The sequence below is a fragment of the Pogonomyrmex barbatus genome, unplaced genomic scaffold (genome assembly GCF_055798465.1).
Source record: "Pogonomyrmex barbatus isolate J1 unplaced genomic scaffold, ASM5579846v1 scaffold10, whole genome shotgun sequence".
Lineage (NCBI taxonomy): Eukaryota > Metazoa > Arthropoda > Insecta > Hymenoptera > Formicidae > Pogonomyrmex > Pogonomyrmex barbatus.
This window is the reverse complement of record NW_028297099.1, coordinates 215,165-238,888: the sequence shown is the minus strand read 5'-3', so window position 1 is coordinate 238,888 and position 23,724 is coordinate 215,165. Positions and strand designations below refer to the sequence as shown.

Sequence of the window (23,724 nt, the reverse complement as noted above, 5' to 3'; positions counted from 1 at the left end):
CATCATTGTTTCAAAGGAAAAGAAGTTTTCCTTGAAGAAAAAAAGGAATTATACTCATCTGAAATAAATGAGATTCCATGTAATGTCAAATCGAAAAGATCATAATTATTTCACAAATATAAAATAAAGCGCTTTGTAACCAGGAATGAAATAATCAATACATATAATTTATTTAAATTTATTTCAGTATGTATCAATAATTCTTCAAAAAATGCACTGGCAATAATAAAAAAGATGCACTCATGTTTATGCGTGATGGTCTTTTTTACGTTACAATCTCTCTAGTGAGCATGTTTAGTAACTTATGTATTCTAATTAAACTCTGTACTGTGTCTTATAACTGTGTCTACTATACTGTGTCTTACAGTGTCTCTCTGTGTCACATTGTGTAACACCAAATTCTCCTTGAAAAGCACCCACTACAATAGACTGGCCACAACTCTGATCCGTCAATCAGAAACTGGCCACGACTTTGATTCGTCATGTTTTGACTAAATCCTATGAGAGAGAAAGAAATATATACTATCTCACTCTAACCAATAGCGATATTTTTTATTTTGCATGTACATTGATTTAAATGTATTATGCATGTGTATTTAACACATGGAAAGCGTGATAATATATTTTATATAAATAATAGAGATACTAAAATTGCAAAATATAGTCATAAATTAATTGTGATAAATCAATATAAAAAATGGGATGTTAATTTTTTTACTTAAACTTTATTTTATATTGTAATAAAGTTTGTTTATAATAATAATAAATATGTATAATAATCCTTTCTAAAAAAGGCATGACATCGATACTCTTGCATCTTTCAAAATTTCTTCGTTTATTGTTAACACTTTTCTGCGATGAGTTCTCTCGCTGCGCTAACTTTGTGAATAGCTATCATTGTATTGATTTCACAGAGGATTGTTTTAACAATTATGTATCAAAAAGTTAAAAATATTATAGTGTAACAGTAGTATAATAGTATTATATTAATTTTTGTTCTTGTGTTGAAAAAGATAAATATCGAAAAAAAGATAAATAAAAAATATAAATAAATAAATAGTAATAAATTTAAAATTGCTGATATTAAAGGAAATATATTAATAAATACGATATATTAATAAATATATTAATAAATTGATAATATAACAATGGTAAAATAATATATATAATATATATAATATATATAATAATATAAATAAAGTTTTATAAATATACACATTTTATTACCTTTAAAACACTTATGTTTTTAAATTATAATATTACAATTTAAGATTAATGTATTTGAAAATAAGTGGGAATAGCCAAAAGATGGCGGACCAATCAAAAGTTGCTTTTTTGTGACCAGTTTCTTATTGCAATGTCTCTATTGTTACCTATTACATATACAGAGCTTTCATTTCTCTTAGTATATGTATTTCTCTATGCTCATTTTCGTGGTTCAATTCGGAGTTCCTGTAAACTGTATTTAATTTCAAACTCAGTTAATCTTCGATCAACTTGCTTTGTTTTTCTTCAACTTTATCTTGGTTCCGATCAACTAAACATATATCTGCTAACTCCAATTAAATTTGTATCAATATGATTGGTGCATAATGAGCATAACAAAAAGGATGAAAAATTTGACAATAAAAGTATCGAGATGATCAAGCAAAACCAAATTCCAAATAATCTTCAACTTCATGACGAAACTCGGAAGAGTATAAAAAAATTGTTGGTTAATTGTTGGTTAATTTGTTAGTGGATAATAAAGTAGAGTTAATAAATATATTGATGAATGTAAAAGAAAAACATGAACTTGAAATCGAAATTTTAAAGATGCAATTGCAAAAAGAAAAGTTGCAAATTGAAATATTACAGAAAGAATTAGAGTTAAAAATTTTTATTTTAGAAAAAGAACAGCGAAGATTAAAGATATTATAAATATTGAAAGATATCTATTAGATTCGGAAAAATTAACGGAGACCGACTGGATTTGAACTCGGGATCCCTCGTCTACTAATCCGAAACTTAGTCTGCACGACCACGACGGCTCCTCTCTGTTAGCTGTTTATATTCCGAATCTCTTTCATGACCGCTTACGGTCGTCTAATTCTTACAATATATATATATATATATATATATATATATATATATATATAATACTTTTTTATAGATAAAAAGTTCTTAAATTTTTATTATTTTCGTAATTAAAGCAAAATTTAATTTTATTTACAATTATTTTTATTTATTTTCAAAAACATATGTTTATTTTAATTTTCCTATTATCATAGATATATTTTTGAATAATTAAAGATAAAACCAGGATTACTTACATTTATTTTAAACTACTATTATTTACATTTATTATAAACTACTGTTGTACTCGTAGCCTTATATAATTATCAAATAAAAGTTTTAATTTTACTCGTTTTGTGATAGAAATATGATTAAAAGTTTAATTAATTTGATTAAATTTTATTTATTTGTTATAAATAAATAATAAATTAATTTGTCATAAATGTTACTTCATTTATTTATTGAACTAGCTTTTAATTATTCAACGATGAATATAAATAGTTTATTTAATAAAATAATATACTGAATATACTCTCAAATACTGATAAATATATACACATATGTTTTGCATTGTCTTCTGCTTATACGCCGTTCAAACTTTTTAATTAGCCAAAAATGGGCGTTCAGAATGAACGTCGTTTAACTGACTTGAACTTATACAAAAAACTTGGTGGAACGCAAAATTTCATTAATCGGAATTTAAACTTGGTTAAAATTTTGAACTACATTGGAAGAAGCAGGCATTAATATATATGCTATATATATTGTCACAGAACATTTACTGAGAGAAATGAAAGCTCTCTATATAAGATGGGCAACAAAAGATGAGATACCATCTGATGGTGGAATGCAAACTAAAATAAATTGTAGGATTTTGTCTCATATATACATGTAATCTTTTTAATATCGAAATTTGAAATAGATATTAAATTATAATTAGATAATTAAATAGGTAAAATTAATAAAGATAAAAATAAACACTATATACAAAATAGATATATTTATTACCAAATAAACTGCACAAATACAATATATTTGCACCAATATTTACATGTATCCATGAATAGAGATATCATGCTTCATATACTTATCACAAAATATGCATCACAATAATATCATAGAAATTATCTTATATACTGTATGTTGTATTATATATTAACATATTACTTGTTTATATATTAACATATTGACAATAGTTGTATGTAGTTGAGCCTCTCATATACATTGGATGTTCCATGTAATTCCATATTTGTAAGTTCCATAGTGTATGTTCTGGAAAATACGTTCTGGAAAAATAAAATATAAAAAATTACACAAGATTTTGTCGATTACAATATATAAATTTATAAATTTAATTATATCTTTTGCTTATATTTGCAGACACACATTCCGTGTTCAATAATCCAGTATTGCTGGATCAGCGAAATAATCTGAAATAAAATTTATATTAGTATAAATAACTTTTCTTTCTTTAAATTCTGTTTAAAAAATTATTAATTTCTTTCGTCTCGACGATTATAAAGAATAAAAAATGTAAATTTATGTTGAAGTTATATTGCCATAAAGACTTGAAAATTTGAATACAAATTAGTAATATTAATATTAATATGTAATAAATAATATTAATATGTAATAGTAATATTAATATGCAATAAATAATATTAATATGTAATAATAATATTAATATGTAATAAATATGATAAATTAGATCAATTTGTTGTATTGTTTATTAAATTAATTAATTGTTACGTTTATTGCTATTGTTTATTAAATTAATTAATTGCAATTAATTAATTGCTTATTACTGGTTGACCAACTATTTAATTTTACATAAAATATTTATAAAAGTTGCTGATGGAACGATCAGAACTTCTGCGGAAGTCAGTGCCATGGCGTTTTCTGATTGGTTACGTTAACCCCCACTTTCGAGTGTCTCCGTCTTTTTCGTGTTGTAGGAAACCATGATATTAGTTTTACTCCCGTGTATACTGTATCTCTGGTCTTTACCGATTGAACTTGAACACGGTGAAACGTGGTATCGTTTATCAAAATGCAAGTGCCACCCATTTTCATGGAATTGCCCTTAGATGACCAGGTAAATTTGTAAAATTTAAATTTAAATGATAGGCCGTCTATTTTTCTAAAAATATACTTTCTGGCATATACATACGTATAAAAAATCTTCGAAATATCTCGTAATATTAAGTTTTTTCTGAATGTATATATATTAGAAACATTTTAAAACATATTTTGATTAAGCAACAATAATTAGGAAAGTATATAGTAATTCTTAAATATTAGGCGCAGGAACTCAGAGTATATTTTAAAAGCCTTGGTGCAGAAATTAGCGAAGAGAAATCTCCCAAAGGTATAGAAGATGATTTGCACAAGATTATCGGCGTATGTGAAGCGTGTTTCAAAGAAGGAAATGAAAGTGAAATAGAAACTGTGTTGAATGACATCGTATCTATCATGATTTTGGCAAGTTTAGAATTTTTAATATTTTTATTATTACTATAGATATCAACTAAATAATTTTATTGTATAATATTTTATTTTAGATTCCTACAGAACGTGCTGAAAATTTAATTTTGGCATTCTGTGAAAAACTTGTAAAAGCACCTGGTTATAAGCTTGGATTAGTTTGCTTAAAAGCGTAATATGTTAACTTTCATAAAATCATTATATAATCATTATAATATTATATATTTTTTTAATATTAACAAACAATATTTGTTTACAGTTTATGGCTATTATTCCAATCTCTTGCTGATGATTCTCCAATGAGATATCATGTTTATTACCATTTGGTACAAATAGCTCGCAATGTTGATCAAGTAAAAGCTGTGTACAGTGGAATAGATCAATTAAAACAACAATTTGCTTCCTTTCCTCCATCGAATGAACAGATGCAAAAATTATTGCGTCTGTTACATGAAGTTCTTTTGAACTGCAAACAGGGGTAATGTCTTATGTTTTTTTCATCTTTGTTTTTCTTTTTGCAGATGGCCATGTGCATTTTTTTTAGCAATATTAAATAATATTAAGATATGTCTAATAGTTTATATAAAATGAAACAAATCTAATATATATATATGAAATTAAGATAAAACATTTTTATATACAGAATTATTTTTGTACATAGAAATAATTTTAAGTACGAGTATTTTTTTTCTCCTAGATATATTGTCTATATAATATTTGTATAAAAAAATGTTTTAGAGAGCAAGCAGCAGCTGTTATGGTGGAGTTATTGGGAACTTATACAGCAGAAAATGCTTCCGCAGCTAGAGAAGATGCCCAACGTTGTATATTAGCTGCGTTAGCGGATCCAAATACATTTTTGTTAGATCCACTTTTAGCTTTGAAACCTGTGAGATTTTTGGAGGGTGAATTGATACATGATTTACTTCTTGTATTTGTGCAAGATAAATTACCAGCGTATTTACACTTCTATCAACATCATAGAGAATTTGTTGAGCATCAACTTGGTACATATCTAATCTAACATAAATAATGTAAAATACCGACTTTATTTGAACAAAAAAGATTTGTCATATTTTCTTTTTCATTTACAGGATTAAATCATGAGCAAAATATGAAAAAGATGAGATTACTGACATTTATGCAACTTGCAGAAACAAATCCAGAAATGTCTTTTGATACAATACAAGAAGAATTGCAGATTGGTGAATCTGAAGTAGAAAGCTTCATAATTGATGGTACGTTTTTACTTTTTAAAATCTTTTATTTGCAATAAATGACGAATTAACGCCCTGTACGAACAATATAGTTTTCATTATTGGTCATTTTAGTGGAAACTAGTTTTTAACAGGGTATATTAAGTGAATCGGTACTGACTTGATAAAGGTATATTTTTATCAAGTTATCGAGATATTCGACATAATTTTGATATTTGAGAACAGATTCGTATAAAAAACGCGAAATACTATGACAGCATATAATATTCTCACGAGATACTCAAGTGATATCGTTTTAATCATCATCTATTTTAGTTTTGAAAACTAAGCTTGTGAGAGCACGTATGGATCAGGCCGGCCGTAAAGTATTAATTTCGAGCACAATGCATAGAACATTTGGTCGTCCACAATGGATGCAATTGCGAGATTTACTCGTATCGTGGAAAGCTAATCTCTCGGCTGTGCAGGATGGTATGAAAACCGTAGCTGCTGCACAAATGGAACTTGCAGTAAAGAACAAAGCTACTCTTGCTCACTGACAGTATCAAAGTTACATAAATATACGCAATTATTCATTAGTGTAGAGAGTAAGTAAAAGTTTTTCCCGGATATAATGGAAATTTACAAACCTAGCTAATAAATGAGTAAAGTAACTAAAGATTCATGGTAATCATGTACTACAATATTATACTTGTATAGCACAGAGCTATCAAGAGAAAATTTTACAAAAGTTTAAATATGATTCGTTAATATTAACCCCTTTATATCATTAAATTATTTTTATGAAATAAATTTAAATTTATCACAATATATGAAATCTATTAAAAAATTGGATCAAAATGATTAATGTTGCCAGTTTTGTCTATTTTCATGCTATATTTATGTCCATACGTGCACATATCGCGGAGGCTTGTGTACACATTTATAGCATATTGGAATATATGCCTAATAATTAGATATTACATATTTTGTAAGGAATATACAAATTGGTATTAGAGCTCTCTCGAGTAGTCACCGTGGCTATATTGGAATCATGACATCAGAGACGAGAAATGACAGTAATATTTATTGCACCTAATTTGCAAAGAGATATTTGACTAAAAAAAGCACTTGAGACGGCTTTAAGATTTACTTCGGAAAATGGATGGCTACTATTCTTTCCTTCCTGATAGTCAATTAATTGTAAAAGGCATATGAAATGAAGCCTGTTCAGATAGAACACGATTCAAGCTGTTGAAGGAAGTGAAAACTATATTTTTATATATAAAATTCAAAGGTAACTTTAGCTGCCATCCATTTTTACGAATTTGGTAAGTACGAAACAAGTCACATTTGCACGATTAAGCACATAATGAAATTAGTCGGTCCACAATAAGTATTTAATTTTTAAACCGTAAGAAATTGACCAATCATAGTCGATTATTCTTTTCATATTCAATTATAATTGGTCAATTTCTTATTTCTTAAAGCTTAAATCTTAAATCACCTATCGTGGACACTAAGGTACAATAAAAAATGTTATCAGATCACTTATATAAAGATAAACAAGGCTAAGATGAATAAGGATGACAGCTTTTAATTTTTACCGCGACGTTGTGTAACTATTGTCAAGACAGAGTTCTTAGTCGATTTCCATTCACTACACTATACCAGGTCAATGCACATTAAAGATTGCTACATAATGAAATATCTAAATGTAGTAGCATAATCACTTCCTTAATAATGAAATTATTAATTCATCTTCAGCTAAATAATGACAAATTCATTGTTGACTATTTATATAAGCATTTTGAAGTGTTTATGTATTTTTACATTTCAATAATTTCATTGTATATCAGCATTTAGTATGCATTAACTCAGTGTAATGCAGTGAATGGAATTCGCTATTAGTTGAATGATCGGGAATCTTAAACATTGCATACATATGTTGAAAGAAAAGTCAGGAAATATATTTTTAAGTTTCATATAACTGTAGTAATATTTTTATAGATATCTCGTGTGATGTGAGTAAATTTAAATCAACACTATATCTTTGAAGATTAACAGATTTGATAACAATAATAAAACGAGATATTTCATTTTTATCAAAAGCAGAAATCGCATATAATTATATCCAGTCCATTATATATTTATAGAAAACTTTATTTTTTCTCACACATTGCAATAATAATTATTCAATCAGTATATTAAATAAATTGCGAAAATATTAAAGTTATTAAAGTTATTTAATAATAAAATATGCGATATTATAAGAAACATATGATAATGATATGCTTTAGATTTTAATTTTTGTATAAAAAAATTATGATTTTTTTTAAACTTTCTTATACGTATATTGACACATGTGTTTGTCTCTATCACATTAATTATGTAATCTTTTTGTAAAGTATCTCTCTCTCTCTCTCACACACACACACACACACACACACACACACACACGCACACATGCACACATCGCACGCGTGTGTACATATGCACATGTAAAATTAACATTTTTACAATTCGCAATTTGCGAATTGTACGCGCGCGCGTACATGTATGTGTATGCGTGCATGTGCGCCTGCGTTACAGTTTATGATCATCACAGTATAATAGCACAACGATTACGACAGATTACTGCGTTGCAATGGATTCAGCGAAATAAAGCAATCAATGAGCGGTTAATGATTATTGATCTTTACATTTAGTCTAATTACATTGGCGAATTACCTAATTATTATTCAACTCTTGTGTTTTCTGAATGCAGTCAATATGTTCATTATTTCAATTACACAATAAAAGATTCGGTCTATTGCATAGTACTTTTTAATAATGATCTGTGTATACAGAAACATTTATCGGAATGAATTATAAAATTTCGAATTACTATACTAGGTAACTTTAAATTTCGCACATGTAAATTTAAGTGTCAATTATGAATATTTAATTTGTTTTTAATCTATTTAAATAATCTTTTCACTTCTATTAATATAACCCGTTTAGTTAGCACATATTTCATTTCTTGAAGTATCTGTATCATTATATATTTAGTAAATTTGAATATAGCCGAAACTTGAATTAAGGCATTGTTCTCGAATTTTTATAAAATACATAAAATATTCTGTGCTTCTCTGCATAACTGATTATATTTATTCTAAGCCATATTTATACATATTTTATAACTTTTGTATGAAAGACAAATGACGGATGATTAGGACTATGATATATATAAAAAAATTGAGAAATGTTGAGTCGAACTTCTCTCATCAAATTTGATAAATCAGATCTGTGTCGAAAATCTGGGACGTGGTAAATCTCCAAATACTGTATCACCATGGACACTTTTAGCTAATGCTTTAATCGAAGCTCGAATATTGTGTGGATCTAGCGGATCACTCGGCAACTGTAATTATAATATATATAATGGTATTCTTGATTTTGAGTGAATTTCAATAAAGTAATAGCGCAATAAAAAAGAAACAGAAATAAAAAGAAAATGTATGAGAAAATCTTATATAATAGAGAGAAATATGAAAAAATTAAGAATTGTATAGTTTTACCTGGTCATCGTCTTGATCCTGTATCGCACGACGAACAATAGAAGGGAAAACAGGCACAGTGACAGGCAACGATTTTGCTAACGTGGAATGACCATCCCGTTGACTTTTTAGCATATGAATCCCTTCATTTTGACTTGAATCTGAGCAGATTACTGATATGTTGATATGAATGCTGATAATCTAAATACACTATATTATCAAAAAAAAATTTGGTATACCATCGGTATCAGATCCTTCTTCCGAAGACCATAGAAGTTGTTGATTGGCTGCATCTGTATCTTCCATTCCTTCAAAAGGAAACAACGCTTCCGTATCGAAGGTAGCAGATTCCTTGGTACAAATGTACAATGGATCTTTTTTTCTCAAAATTTCATTCTGTTGAGTATCATTAATATTATTATTATCATTATGATAATGAATAATTGCAATAAAGTCATTTATAGATCAAATAATACCTAAAGAAATTTTAATACATTTTAATACTTACGTTAGTAATACTTTTAGAAGAGGATTTAGTGATTGTCTCATGTTTAATGTTTGGGCTGAGTATTTTTGTATCATTGATTATTATATTGGATTTTGGAGTCACTGAATCAGTTGCAGAGGTAGTCAAGGTACTTTTAAAGCTATCAGGAGTTGTCGGTGGAGTTTCTATATTATTCGTTACTCTATTTGTCTCATCTCCTCTACACACTAATCTAATTACAATAAAAAAATGATTATTAATATTATAGTAATATGCACATACTTGTAAGATAATCCATCTATTAAGAAACATACTTTGATAACAGTCTGTGTTCATTGTGTGCTCTTTCACGAAATTGTTCTAACAATTGATACTGTTCAGCAGTAAACGTACGTATCTTATCTTCTAGCGCCGTTGTTTGACGTTGTACAGCTTCTTCTAATTGTCGTTGTAATGCATCTAGGGCCATTTGGACTGTGTTAGGTAATTGTGACACTAGATAAATAAAAGAATGCAATATATAGCATTGTAAATATATATACATATAAATATATATATATATACATACATACATGTGTGTATGTACATATATACTGTACCACTTACCAGAAAATTTATTAGGCTGTTGTAGATAATCATCAAGATCTTCCAAACTGTGATTAATTACTATCCTAAACACTGGACTATAATCTGGATTGGATTTCAATTTATTTATTTCTTCGGAAGATAACTGAAATGCATAATTACTTTTTCTCATATCAGGCAATTATTTAGAGATTAACAAACCCATAAAAATAAATAATAATGCACAATATTGTTATAAGTTCACAAAATATGTGTATCATATATGCGTATCACAAAATTTTTCTTTGATATTTATTAATATCATAGTTGTATAATACTTAGCAGACAATAGTTGTGACCAAAACAATCTTTTCACATGTACCACATAGATATAATTTAGTTTAATGTCAGCCTATTTTTTCTATGTTTTTACTGACACAAACTACAATTGATTACACTGTAATCAATGGATGTACCTTTTCAAAGATGTTTAAATCAAGTATTATTTAATACAACTTGCACAATACTTGTTTGTTATGTAGCACTTTTTCCATGACAATCTGACGAGACAAGCAACTGTTTTTATCAAGAATAATTATCTATATGATATTAATAAATGTACAATTTGTTGTTTTATATTATATATATATTATAAATATATTGTATATTATTATTTATTTTTATGAAAAAGATAACATATCCATTGAGTGTAATCAATTGTAGTTTGTTGTATCAGTAAAAACATAGAAAAAATAAGCTGACATTAAACTAAATTATATCTATGTGATACATGTGAAAAGATTGTTTTGGTTAATATCATTAAAACTATTTAAATAGTTGCAAAGAAAAACTATTTAAGTAGTAGCAAAGAAAAATTTTGTAATATACATATATACATATACATATGAAACTTACAACAATATTATTATTAATGAGAACCAAAGCAGCGCCGTATTCTCTATGAACCGCATGAGTATACATTGAGCAATTATAACAACGGTGTACAATCCATGATCCGACATTTCTTATTTCCATTAAACCAGGTTGTTCTTTAGTAATAGTTTCAAGTTCTGGTACATTTGCTAGATCCTGCCAAAGATAAAATCGATGATTATTAATTAATTATTGTTATATTATGTCTTGATTTAATTTTTTGCATTTTACAATTATATAAGCATCTGTACAATGATGAGATCACACGTGCAGATTTTATTTAAAAAAGAAAAAAAGAAAAATCTGTTAAAAAGATTATATAGTTTTTAGATATAACATAGTTTCTATTTATTGATTAACCAGCAATGCTATATTAATTGTTAAATTTTAGTCATTAATGAATTTTTGCATGATTATGAGATCAAGTATCTTATATACAAATCAAGAGAGATAAATGAGAGATCGAAGATGAATACGATTAGATCGTTTTAGTATTCCAAAACAAAAAAAAATGTTATCATGAAGCATCAGATTATCATTGCACTGTGAGAATTAAAATTTGTGTGTGTGTGTGTGTGTGTGTGTGTGTGTGTGATAACCCTGTCTGAAAAGATATATTTTTAAATCTATATATAATGTAAAAAAATTGTACTCTACACTCATACTGGCTTTAATTTTACAATTAAGCAAGTAAAACAAATGGAGGAGAGGGATGACAATGATTCGACCGGGGTACATCAAATATAATGTATAACATTTTTATGGAATCTCAGCGGATGACTTTCCTTTGTATTTCTTGTTTAAAAATTTAATCGTATTTATATATCGTGAAGAAAAGGTGGAAAGAGAAAGAAAATCTTGCATTTTACCTCACGAAAAAAGACATCGGCACGCTCGAGGTCGGTCAATTCGACGTTGGCGATATCGATCCGTTGTAATTCAGTACTTCTGGACCTAATGGATACATTTAAGCATTTGCAGGTAACATGCATCTTTCAACAATTGGTGAACAATACACGCACAGTGTGAAGATCAGAAAGGGCAGCGTTTCTTTTTTTCTTTTTCCAAGATCGAAAATGCGTAGTCTAACACCACGAACTATGCACTTTGTTCAGGTGCAGCTTCGACAATTCTACTTTCTTTTTGAGATTTACAACTTTGATCGAACGAATATCATTACTATGAATTTGTATGAACTGTCTTATTCGTCAAAATGGAAATATTGAGGATTTTACCGTACGCTTGCAATCAGATAAAGTATAGGCTATTGAAATAGTTATCCAAGTAAATATCGTGCATGCATACACGCGCGCGCGCGTTCTTTCGCGCGCGCGTTTGATAAATCATTTGTCTTTGATATAATTGTCCACAAAGAAAAAGGAAACAAATAGTGAGTCAAGCAATCAACCGTTATCATTGTGACTATTTTCTTTCTCTTTTTTTAAAAAAAAAACTTCGATTGCTTTTTGCGATCGATAGGAAAAACGTAAAGAAAGAATTCTGATTCTTACCTCCCCCTCCCCGCCCGTTCTATTCACACATTATATATATATATATATATATATACACACACACACATACACACACACACATTTTTGTCTCAATCATATGATTGAGACAAAATTTGCGATTTATTGTTATACAAAAAATTCGAAAATTTTATTAATCCGCAGATATATCGATAGAATGCACATGAATATAGATTTGTTTTTTATTCCCAGAACTTCCTGAAGTAGTGCAAGAAGTGTACACTAAAGCGTTTTCTATTTCTGGGGGTCAATCATAACTTTTCCCCTAGGGCGGAAATGTGAAAAGTTTCACGTGAACTTACACTCATGTACGATTTTACGGGATCATGTAACTCTCTCAAACGTGAAAATATGAAATTTTTCACGTGAACTTTTTCGCCATGTACCTTGATGGCGGAAAGGCGGCAATCTAGGGAATTAATAAATTAATTATATGCTTCGGAATTAGAGAAGATTAGGGCTGCGTTAGGATTAAGTGTACGTAGTACATATACAATTGGTTATTAAAAGATATATATAATACTGTACCAATAAAATAATTTTCATTAGCTATAAAACCTATGAAAACTATGTTTCATGATTTCACTTTCCACGCATCCAAGCTACATACATAATCGCTGTACGTGAAAAGTTTCACGTAAAATGTCAAGGTGTGAAAAATGAAAAGTAAAAAGTGAAAAATGAAAAATTTCACGTAAAGTTACATGATTGATTCCCTGAAATGACAATGATACTGTTTGTTATTTCAGTGCGACAGAACTTAGTGCGAGTTCACTGAACTGGCTGCACTGGATTTAGAGTCAGTACAAGCAGTGTAGGGCAAACGAAGTTCAAACAGTAGCGGTAATTTTGAACATCATAAAATATTAATTAGTAAGTATGAAAATAGAAAATTTCTTAGAGTAAATTTCAGTGTTTCATTGATATTGTTTATATATTTTAATACATAGTACTTGAGATATGCAAAAATAAAATTATAAGTATTCACTGTTTAGAAAATAGTATTCATTAAATATTAAATTTATAGAAAATTTGTAGATTAGAAAGTCGGACGCTAATGCACAATAATTAATAATATTATATATAAATATTATATATCTGTTTTTAAATTTATATTTACTGTTTAATGTCTTATAAATGCTTGAAATTTTTTTGAAGTTATTTTTTCTTATTACAAAGATTTTATATTATAAAATTGATTTATGTTGTGGCGATTATATCGTCATGATTCTCATGATCACATTTTTTTCGGTAATATATTTCTATTTGGATTTCGCCGAATTATCTATTCTCAGAGAATCGCACTAAATACATGCAAATACGAAGGCGTTGCATGTATTCAATATCAGCTTAATAGATTTATTTTCTATATTCTCTTGTAATAATTTCTTTTTATATTGTTTGGAACTAGATATATATTCCATGATTATTATCTTTAAGTTTTTATAATACCGAATTCCTGCGGGTTGAAAACATAATTCGAAACGTTTAATGTTTAATAAGACAATAGATAAGATACAAACAATAATAGCAAACAGGTTCTCCTTCAAAACTGTATTTGTTTGTAAAAATTAAGATATTTGCTATTTAAGAATAATCTCGAAGGAGAAAAATATAGGGAAGACAGCTGATACGGAATAATGGACGAGGAATACGACTGACGGCACAGTATAAGTAGATTCATTCAATTATCCGTGAAATGGTTGTCACTCGCGCATGACGGAAATGCACACTCAACAATATGGCGGTTCAAAGAAATCGTACATATTATGATGTAGAAAGGTGTACCTGTGACGTCCCATCGTTTTTTTTTTTCATTTTATTATATTGCCAAACTGACAAATATTTATTTTTGAATATTAAAAGCGTCACATCTTTTTCCGACTGATGAAGTAGTCACAATAAATAAAACTACTTTTGTTCATTCTAACTTTTATTTTGTTTATACATGGCCTCTTGAGGACAGCAATCAATAATAATAACAATACAAAATAATATAATAACTTGATTTTGGACAATATTATAAGCTCTTACCATTAAAAGTTCGGAAGTAGTTTATCTTATTATCGATAGATGTCTTAAGGAGTTAGTTATTGTAGGCTCAGCTCCTTTTTCTTTTAGCGATCCCTCCCTATATAAGTTGTGTACGTTATGGCGTAGAGAGAGCGAATTTACGAACGCTTTGGCGCGATTTCGTCCCTTTTTGATTTCGAAGATAGAGAGCCTTGGTACAGCTCTCGGGCAAGACATCTCGAACCCGCTTTTACATATATTGTAATATCCGCACAACACCTCAAGATAATAAAGTGCTATTGAGTTTTCTTAACGCCAGTGAGTTGAGTAATTACCCTCTCCTCCTATTGGCCTGGTGACCATACGCACACAGGAGGCACGAACGACGACACTGTTCACGCCGGCCATATTAAGATATCTTCTACCTACATTATCATATGGCCTATAAATGTCGCATGAACAGAGTTTCCTATATACTAGATAGATAGATAGTTCCTCACAAATTCAACAGATGGCCTGAAATTTGATTTCACTTTAAGACGATGCTGAACTTGTATTACCAATAAAACGCAATAATTTTTGTATTGCTCTAATTTCTTATTAACTTTATAGATTTGGAAATCCTTTTCCACAATTAAAGTTTATGCATTAATACGTGTTTAACATATGAATTTCGTATCAAGAATAAGAAAAAATTTTAAAATTTAGATCTTTTTTACCATTTGGTACCTTAAAATGGCGTCCAAAACTGTCAAGTCGCATAAATATTTACTTTATATGAAACTTTTACAGCTTGTACCTACAAAATTGATATTGCTAGACTAGAAGAATACATGAAGAAGTAATGTTAAGTTCTTAGAATTAAGCTTAGACACTTATTATGAACAGAGGAGTATCACAAAAATTTGTTCATATATGTATCATGTGTATACAGAAATGTATGAGTGTATGTATGTATACATAAATGTAGATGTACATATGTGTATTCGTTCGTTCGAAGTTCGTTCGTCAGTTCAGCATCCCCTTAAACTTAACTTTTATGCCTGTTTCCTCCAATGTGGTTCAAAATTTGAACCGAGTTTAAACTCTGAGCAATGATATTTTGCGTTTCACCAAGTTTTTTGTAAGTTCAAGTCAGTTAAACGACGTTCATTCTGACGTTCACGCCTATTTTTGGCCAATTAAAAAGTTTGAACGGTGTTTAAGCAGAAGACAACACAAAACGTATGTGCATATATTTATCAGTATTTGAGGGCATATTCAGTATATTATTTTATTAAACAAACTATTTATATTTATTGTCAAATAATTAAAAACTAGTACAGTAAATAAATAAAATAACATTTATGACAAATTAATTTATTATTTATTTATGTCAAATAAATAAAACTTACTATTAAAACTTCCTTTTGATCATATTTCTATCGCAAAACGAATAAAAATTAAAACTTTTATTTGATAATTATATATAAGAGTATATATATATATATATATATATATATATATGAGTTATATATATGAGTATAACAGTAGTTTATAATAAATGTAAATAATCCTGCTTTTATTTTTGATTATTCAAAAATATACCTACGATAATAGGAAAATTAAAATAAACACTTTTTGAAAATAAAAATAACTATAAATAAAATTAAATTTTGCTTTAACTTACGAAAATAATAAAAATTTAAGAACTTTTTATCTATAAAAAGGTATTATGTGTGTGTGTGTGTGTGTGTGCGTGCGTGCGTGCGTGCGTGCGTGCGTGCGTGCGTGCGTGCGTGCGTGCGTGCGTGCGTGCGTGCGTGCGTGCGTGCGTGCGTGTGTGTGTGTGTGTGTGTGTGTGTGTGTGTGTGTGTGTGTGTGTGTGTTTATACATCTTTAATTTTTGCTATTCTTTTTCTAAAATAAAATTTTTAACTCTAATTCTTTCTATAATATTTCAACTTGTAACTGTTCTTTTTGCAATTGCATTTTTAAAATTTCAATTTCAATTTCATGTTTTATTTTACATTATTCATCATTATATTTATTAACTCTATTTTTATTATCCACTAACAAATTAATTAACGGTTTTTTTTTTATATTCTTCTGAGTTGTCATGAAGTTGAAGATTATTTGGAGTTTTTTTTTGCTTGATTATTTCGATACTTTTATCGTCAAATTTTTCATCCTTTCTGTTGCTCATTATGCACCAATCACATTACTTGATACAAATTTAGTTGGAGTTAGCAGACATTGGATATACGTTCAGTTGATCGGAATCAAGATAAAGTTGAAGGAAAACAAATTAAGTTGATTGAAGATTAAATTGAGTCAAAATTGAACGCAGTTTATAGGAATTCTGAATTGAACCATGTTGGAGGAAATGGGCATTAGACATCAATAAAACAAGATGAAAGAAAATATTGGTAACAAATATTAATTAATTATTATGTTTTACACAGGGGATAACAATAAAATTTTTGAAAAAACAAATAAATAAAACTATAATAACATTATTTAAAATCCTGTAAATAACAAAATAAATTTAAATTTACAAAATGGTCAGTTTAGTAACAAGAGCATAAAAGAGATTTTTTGAAAATTCAAAATTGCAAATTTTCAAGATGACGATCCTCTGATAACAAACCAAAATGATAACGCCATTCGATAGCCTTATGTTAATTGTAAAATTAACTACGTTTAAATTTTCTTAATATGACTAATAGTTTCTGAAATAATCCCATTTGTTTATAATTTTGCAACTTTCAACAACTTTCTTTACCCCCTTGAGTGTAAATAAACTACTAGTAAAGTCCAACATCGATCCATTCTCAAGATATTCACAATTATTTATTGCAAAAAGCGATCAGCCAACTAAGTATATTGTTATAAAATAAATTATGAACAATAAGAATTTCATAAAGTCAATTGTCATAAACGATTAACGGTAAATTTTTTATTAACAAATAACCATAATAATCGTAAATTTACTTCTTTTTTCGACTTAATATAAAGAATCTTGTGAAAAACGAGAAATAAGGAAAGGAATAAGAAAAACCGCTGTTATGGAAGAACAGTATTAAGCAATGACGCCATCACCGATATACACGAATGCATTCATATCTCGTTCTATGTATATCTCATAAAAAGGTATCATCTGTAGAATTCACGCGTACCATCTACTATATAGTATATTTTATGGACACTCTATATTCGTATTCGCCATAAACTATAAGATTTACGGAAACTTATGAAATCTTAGTGTCGGTCCACAATAGGTGATTTAAGCTTTAAAATGTAAGAAATTGACCAATTATAATCGAATATGAAAAGAATAATCGACTATGATTGATCAATTTCTTACGGCTTAAAGATTAAATCATCTATTGTGGACCGACATTTACGGATGCAGTAAATATATAAGCACTCGGGGTATTTACGACAAATGATCAGAACATCGATTACATATTTTTCAGTGTCATAGTTCACTTTTAGATTTTCACTAGTGGCCATCTCACGGTTTCACCGTTTGTCATTTTCACTGCGATCACGCAGCGAAAGAAATTATTAGTGACATAACTAGAAGTAGTGAAGACCTATTCACCTCAAAATATTCCAAAAATTACATTAAAGACAACTTCACGATTGTAAATATAACCTTAATATTTAGCAAAATAAAGAGGTACGAACTTAGGAATAGAATATTCTTATCCATGCAAAGAAGATAAATACATCAACGGCAATAAGGAAGATAATTACTAATAATTGTAAGTTGCAACAATTTATTAATTTATTTGAAATATATAAACTTTCATTTAAAAAATTTCTCTATTTTAGTGTATTTCATTCATATCTGTATTTCAAACAAACAGGAGCAAAAAGGTAGCCAACTTTGAGAGCTAAGCCCGCTTGAAGACGTCCAAAGTGATGAGCTGCAATTTATCGAAGAGTATGAGTCGTTGGAGTCCATGGAGTAGACGACCCACACAAACAAAAACCTCTAATACATGTTCATCATGGAGGTTTGTAACTTTCATTAGACGTCCATAAATCCTCTAGAAGACCTCTACAGAAAAAGTTATTTTTAACTTTTTCAAAAATATTTCTTTGAAGGAACGAAGCGCGCATACATACATAACGTGCAATGGAATTAATTAAATCTTTTTTTATCTTGTAAATGTTGGTAACATGTCGGTAAAATGTCACATAATTTTTCCGAGGATCATCCATTTTTGTAATTTACACAGTCAAGCTTGCTTCACCTACGTGATCGGCTGATCAGATACTAGAACAATAGTATAATTAAATTTAGAACTTTGATATAAAAATATGACAGATCTTCGATCAGTAATTGTTATCGCATTGTCATAAGATTCAAATAGTCTCAATGTCAATGTCCTGATAGCGTGTATAATTTTTGTAGATAATTTAATTTTGTAGATAATTATATATATAAAGGAAAATTATATGTTATATGAATTTTTAATATCATGTTCCATGTAAGTAATGTTTATAAATTTACGTATATATTCTATTTATTCATTTATACATTTATTGATCGTATTAAATACGTGGGATATTTTTCTTATTCGACAATATATGTTTTCTTGTGTTTGTATGTAATAATTTATATACAATCAAATATAAATAAATAAGATACATAAATAAATTTTAATTATTTATAAATTTTTAATTTATTTATAAGTAATTTAGTAGTTTTAAGTTAATTTATTTATAAGCAATAAATTTTTAATTTATTTAGTATATATTTATATATTTTATATAAGTATATATTTATAAGTATATATATTTATAAGTATATTCTCAAAGTTTTTATCAAAGTAAAATAATCATCTACAAAGAATCTGAAACCTCCAATTAAGCTCTGTATGATCCATGAAAGTTTCATAAAACGTCTGTAATTCATCCATACAATCTCCATAAAGGCCATATCAGACAATTGCGCAGCTACGGTTGCCGGTTGACGATTCTATTTCAGCCAGTCACAATGTAGTAGGTCCTGGTTATGATTAATGTGATTCATAATAGTAGAATCGTCAATCGAAAACCATAGCCAGGCAACCGCCAGTCTGATATAGCCTTAAGGGGGTCTAATGGGGGGTTGGTAGAACTCAATTAAAACTCCATCATGGAGATAGTATAGGTTTCTATTAGAGATTTATCTGACTTTCATCATGGAGATAGATGTCGCATAGAGGTCATGGAGGTTATGTGAATCTATGGATGTCCTCTAATGGATGTCATATTCCGTGTGGGACCATCCACCGTGAAGGTTCGCTGGACGGCTAATGGATGTCCACGATGGAATCCTAGAGCATTGTCCACCGTGGAGATTCCCTGGACTTCTAATGAACGTCTATCTGATTTTCATCGTGGAGATAGACGTTCAATGGAAGTTTAATGAAGCCATGGAGGTTTAATGAACGTCCACTAGAGATTAAGTTCTATGTGGGTAAAGTTTGTAATAAATTTGAATTTATATATTGTAATATTTTTTATACTAAACATTTATTTCTATAAAAATAATCTATTTCAAAGCTTGTAGTTATATTGAAAATGTGCAAAATCGCGCAAAGTTAATAAAAAAATATTTTATTAAAAAATTGTTAGATAAAAAATAGTCATGAAAATAAAAACATTAAGTTAAACGCATACTTTTGCAATATCAAAGTTTTTATCATTTTTTTATAATTTTAATTACATTTTAATTACATTTTGTGATCTTCTTATAGTAAATTAACTTAACACAACGTTTTTATTTTATAGAAATGTCAAATAATATTTTTGTTTATTTTTTTTAAATTGAAAGTAATCTTTTTAAAATTACAAAAAATGATAAAAACTTGGGTACGCAAGAGTACACGTTGCACGTTTAACTTGACGTTTTTATTTTCATTACTCTTTTTTATCTAATAATTTTTTAATATTTTTTTATTAACTTTGCGCGACTTTGCATTTTTTCAATATAACTAAAGCTTTGAAATAGATTATTTTCACAGAAAAAAATGTTTAGTACAAAAAATATTACAATATATAAATTTAAATTTATTACAAACTTTATTTTATATTTTGTAAAATTATTTAATATTACATATAAAAAAAGTAAAGAGAGGATTACCTTTCAACAAAAACGCTTTTATGCTTCGTTAATCCACGATGATTGATCCGATCAATACTGAGACAGAGATCATTGATCCGGATTAGGAACATTTAGAAAATTTATTGGTTGAGTGCCACTGTTTCGTCCGAACAGAGATCTGATCATTTGTCGTAAACATCCTCGGAAAACTAAGGGTTAGTTTATGGAGGCCGTAATCTGTTAACTTATGCCGTAACCGTAAAAAATTGACGAATCATAGTCGATTATTCTTCTATAATTCGATTATATTCCTAAATAAGAAGGGAGAGTGTGCGTCACGGCGGGGCCCGATCACGAACCAATGAAGACTCGTAATTATTTTGCGAAAAAATACCACCTCAGCCAGGAATCGAACCTGGATCTCCTGCTTACCAGGCAGGCATCTTATCCCTTCGACTACCGAGGCATGTGATAATATTTATCGCAAATAACGTGTTTAGAATAACACGTCAACAATACAATGATACACATATATACGTATGTTACAATATACATATATATATGTATTCTTTCGAATCTCCACGACCGGTACTCTAGAAAGATGATGGTCCTATTCTCTCGATGGATGCAGTCGGACTGCAGCGGCGATACTCTCCAACGCCATTGGCAAATATACATATAAATACATTGGCAAATATACATATATATACATATAATCCTCGGAGCACGACAGGAGAAATTATATCAAGCATAGCTCGAGCCCCCGATTACGGCTTCCATAAACCAATTCTAAATCCCATATGTAAAATTAAAACGCAAGTTATTTAATTTAAAGATTTTATTAAAATTTAATAGGAACATTCATTCCTGATTTTAGGAAACTAAAATGACAAAATTCGTAATTTCTGAAATAAATAAAATGTAACATTAATGCTTATACTCATTGTGTTCGTCAGACAATTTTAAATATAATGACTACATATTTCTTTGTGTAATACAGAAAATTGCAGAACATTAAACATAAACGTAACACCCGTTCTCCGATCTCAACGATCCGCCGACCTCGCGAAATATCCACCCTCGCGACAACACCCGCGACACGCGTGCACGTTTAAATCCACGCCGATTGAAAGGCCCGCGACGAACACGTGCGACACCGCCGCCGCCGCACGCGCCCCGCGCCACCGAATTGCGCGCCGCGATCAGTATCGCGCCGAGCGCCCGAGCGATATCTTATTTTATATTCACGCGCTATCCGCGCGTCGATCGCCGTCTCGCCCGTCCACGGCCACGAACATTAACGCGAAGATTCGGTGCATTCCATCGCACCACTCTTAGTCAAATAAACATCGTTTTTTGTGATAATTATCGCCTAACAATTTAATCACACCTTTCTGTCTCCAACGTCCTTGCTTCTCCTCCTGGTAACCGACTGACCGCTCTCCGCGCGGGAAAGCGAGACCGTTTTAACTTTATATCACAATAGAAAAATTGGATATATAATAAGAAAAAAATTTATATAATTTCTTATTTTTTTCTTGCAATTGTTCAATTTTTCTTACATAGATTGAACAAATTCTATTTTTTCTGTTTTATCTTTTTTATTAATTTATTAAAAAAGTGTTTGTGCCGTTCTACTATTTTTATTTTTTAGCGTACTACATGTTAAATTTGAAGTGAAGGTGATATTGCAATCACATTATTAACTTGCTTTCTTCCATCATCCCAGTCTTGAGCATTTGATAACACTTTTCCTAAGGAACTCAAAATATCCTTTTCTGATACAAAATATCCTTTTCTATACAGATATCTCTGTAATACTTTTGTTAAGTGGTATCACATAACAATATAAAAAAGAAAATTGATAAAAATAAAAATTGAAACATTCATATAAATTGAATAAAATATGGTTTATAACGTAAATATATTAAAAACATCTCTCTTCATGTTCTTCATGCAATTAAAAAAAGGCTATATTATACATAAGAAACTTATTATTAACTTTCTTAGAACTTGTAAATTTCATTGCATTTGTGCTGTTATAATCTTTTTTAACATTACTGAAGATTTAGTAATAATTCCATTTTTATCTAAATAGAACCTAAGCATGCTGTTTTGGAAACAAAGAGTAATTTATTTTAAATGTTTTTATGTTTTTATTGGAGTAATATGCATAATAATTCAAAATAAATTTGCAAAGCCTCTAAATTCTATCATTTACGTCTCTTCGGCTTTGTAATGATTCACGATAGATATAATTTTTTAAATGTTCTTACAGAAAAAAATCTAATAGGGTTAAATCTGGCGATTTAGCCAATCTAGCCAATTTTGAGGCCCATTCATGGCGTCCCATTTGTTTGCATATATTACATTCAAATAATTTGTAACATTTCTTGATATATTTAAAGATGTGCCATTTTGTTGAAAATACATATTTCTTTTTATTGCCAACGGGACATTTTCCAACAATATTGGCAAATCATTTAAATAAGTTTTGCTGTTAATTCGAATGATTCACTCTAAAGAAAGTTCAAATTATTTATTTTTTTAAATCTAAATATTCAATGATATGATGACAATTAAAGAGTATAAATATGTTAAAAGATAACATATTAAAATATTGTCCATTATACCAGCCCATAAACTGATAGTAAATCTATGCTAGTAATTTATTGCAATGTGCTCATGAGGATTTTCATTTGCCCAAATGTAACAATTATGTCTGTTGAAAATTCCTTCACGGGTAAAATAACATTCATCGCTAAACATTATATAATGTACAAATCCAAGTTGTTGTTCTTGATTTAATAACCATGTGTTTATTCGCCGTGCATAATCTTGT

At 28.8% G+C, this 23,724-nt stretch overlaps 2 protein-coding genes, 1 long non-coding RNA gene and 1 other non-coding gene across 8 annotated transcripts in view; 2 read left to right on the top strand and 2 right to left on the bottom strand.

Annotated features, from left to right (window-relative positions):
• Positions 1–3,990: 3,990 nt before the first annotated feature.
• On the top strand, positions 3,991–6,596 carry eIF3m (eukaryotic translation initiation factor 3 subunit M). Its single transcript, XM_011638917.2, has 7 exons — positions 3,991–4,150; positions 4,357–4,536; positions 4,617–4,711; positions 4,799–5,017; positions 5,278–5,546; positions 5,634–5,777; positions 6,072–6,596. The coding sequence occupies exons 1-7, from the start codon at positions 4,106–4,108 to the stop codon at positions 6,293–6,295; spliced, it is 1,176 nt and encodes a 391-aa protein (XP_011637219.1). The 5' UTR covers positions 3,991–4,105; the 3' UTR covers positions 6,296–6,596.
• A 2,266-nt stretch (positions 6,597–8,862) lies between these two features.
• On the bottom strand, positions 8,863–12,638 carry PRAS40 (Proline-rich Akt substrate 40 kDa). 3 transcript variants are annotated; one of them, XM_011638916.3, is made up of 8 exons: positions 12,128–12,638; positions 11,241–11,414; positions 10,368–10,491; positions 10,076–10,220; positions 9,783–9,993; positions 9,514–9,670; positions 9,296–9,447; positions 8,863–9,138 (listed from the first exon to the last, which is right to left on the bottom strand). In XM_011638916.3, the coding sequence occupies exons 1-8, from the start codon at positions 12,248–12,250 to the stop codon at positions 9,016–9,018; spliced, it is 1,209 nt and encodes a 402-aa protein (XP_011637218.2). In that variant the 5' UTR covers positions 12,251–12,638; the 3' UTR covers positions 8,863–9,015. The 3 variants fall into 3 exon arrangements, with proteins under 3 accessions (XP_011637218.2, XP_011637216.2, XP_011637217.2); XM_011638914.3 differs by having other exon boundaries at positions 10,076–10,256; positions 12,128–12,607; XM_011638915.2 differs by having other exon boundaries at positions 9,296–9,435; positions 10,076–10,256; positions 12,128–12,590.
• A 5,241-nt stretch (positions 12,639–17,879) lies between these two features.
• The window catches only part of LOC105429006 (uncharacterized), an 83,447-nt gene continuing 77,602 nt past the window's right edge, over positions 17,880–23,724 (top strand). Inside the window, exons 1-2 of one of the 3 annotated variants that reach the window (XR_016141459.1) lie at positions 17,880–18,549; positions 18,655–18,804. This is a non-coding gene — a long non-coding RNA (uncharacterized LOC105429006). Of the gene's footprint in view, positions 18,550–18,619; positions 18,805–23,724 lie in introns of all 3 variants that reach the window. The other 2 variants (XR_016141462.1, XR_016141460.1) reach the window with 2 other exon arrangements.
• TRNAT-GGU (transfer RNA threonine (anticodon GGU)) lies at positions 21,277–21,348 on the bottom strand. Its single transcript has one exon. It is a non-coding gene; the product is annotated as a tRNA-Thr (tRNA).

Bases quoted from the DNA above. Each gene is read 5' to 3' on its own strand.
- eIF3m (XM_011638917.2), top strand. From the start codon at position 4,106: ATGCAAGTGCCACCCATTTTCATGGAATTGCCCTTAGATGACCAG. The intron at 4,712-4,798 runs GTAATATGTTAA...ATTTGTTTACAG, and splicing joins GGATTAGTTTGCTTAAAAGC to TTTATGGCTATTATTCCAAT. The intron at 5,018-5,277 runs GTAATGTCTTAT...AAAATGTTTTAG, and splicing joins CTTTTGAACTGCAAACAGGG to AGAGCAAGCAGCAGCTGTTA.
- PRAS40 (XM_011638914.3), bottom strand. From the start codon at position 12,250: ATGCATGTTACCTGCAAATGCTTAAATGTATCCATTAGGTCCAGAAGT. The intron at 10,257-10,367 runs GTAAGTGGTACA...TTATTTATCTAG, and splicing joins ACAGCCTAATAAATTTTCTG to TGTCACAATTACCTAACACA. The intron at 9,994-10,075 runs GTATGTTTCTTA...TATTGTAATTAG, and splicing joins GAACACAGACTGTTATCAAA to ATTAGTGTGTAGAGGAGATG.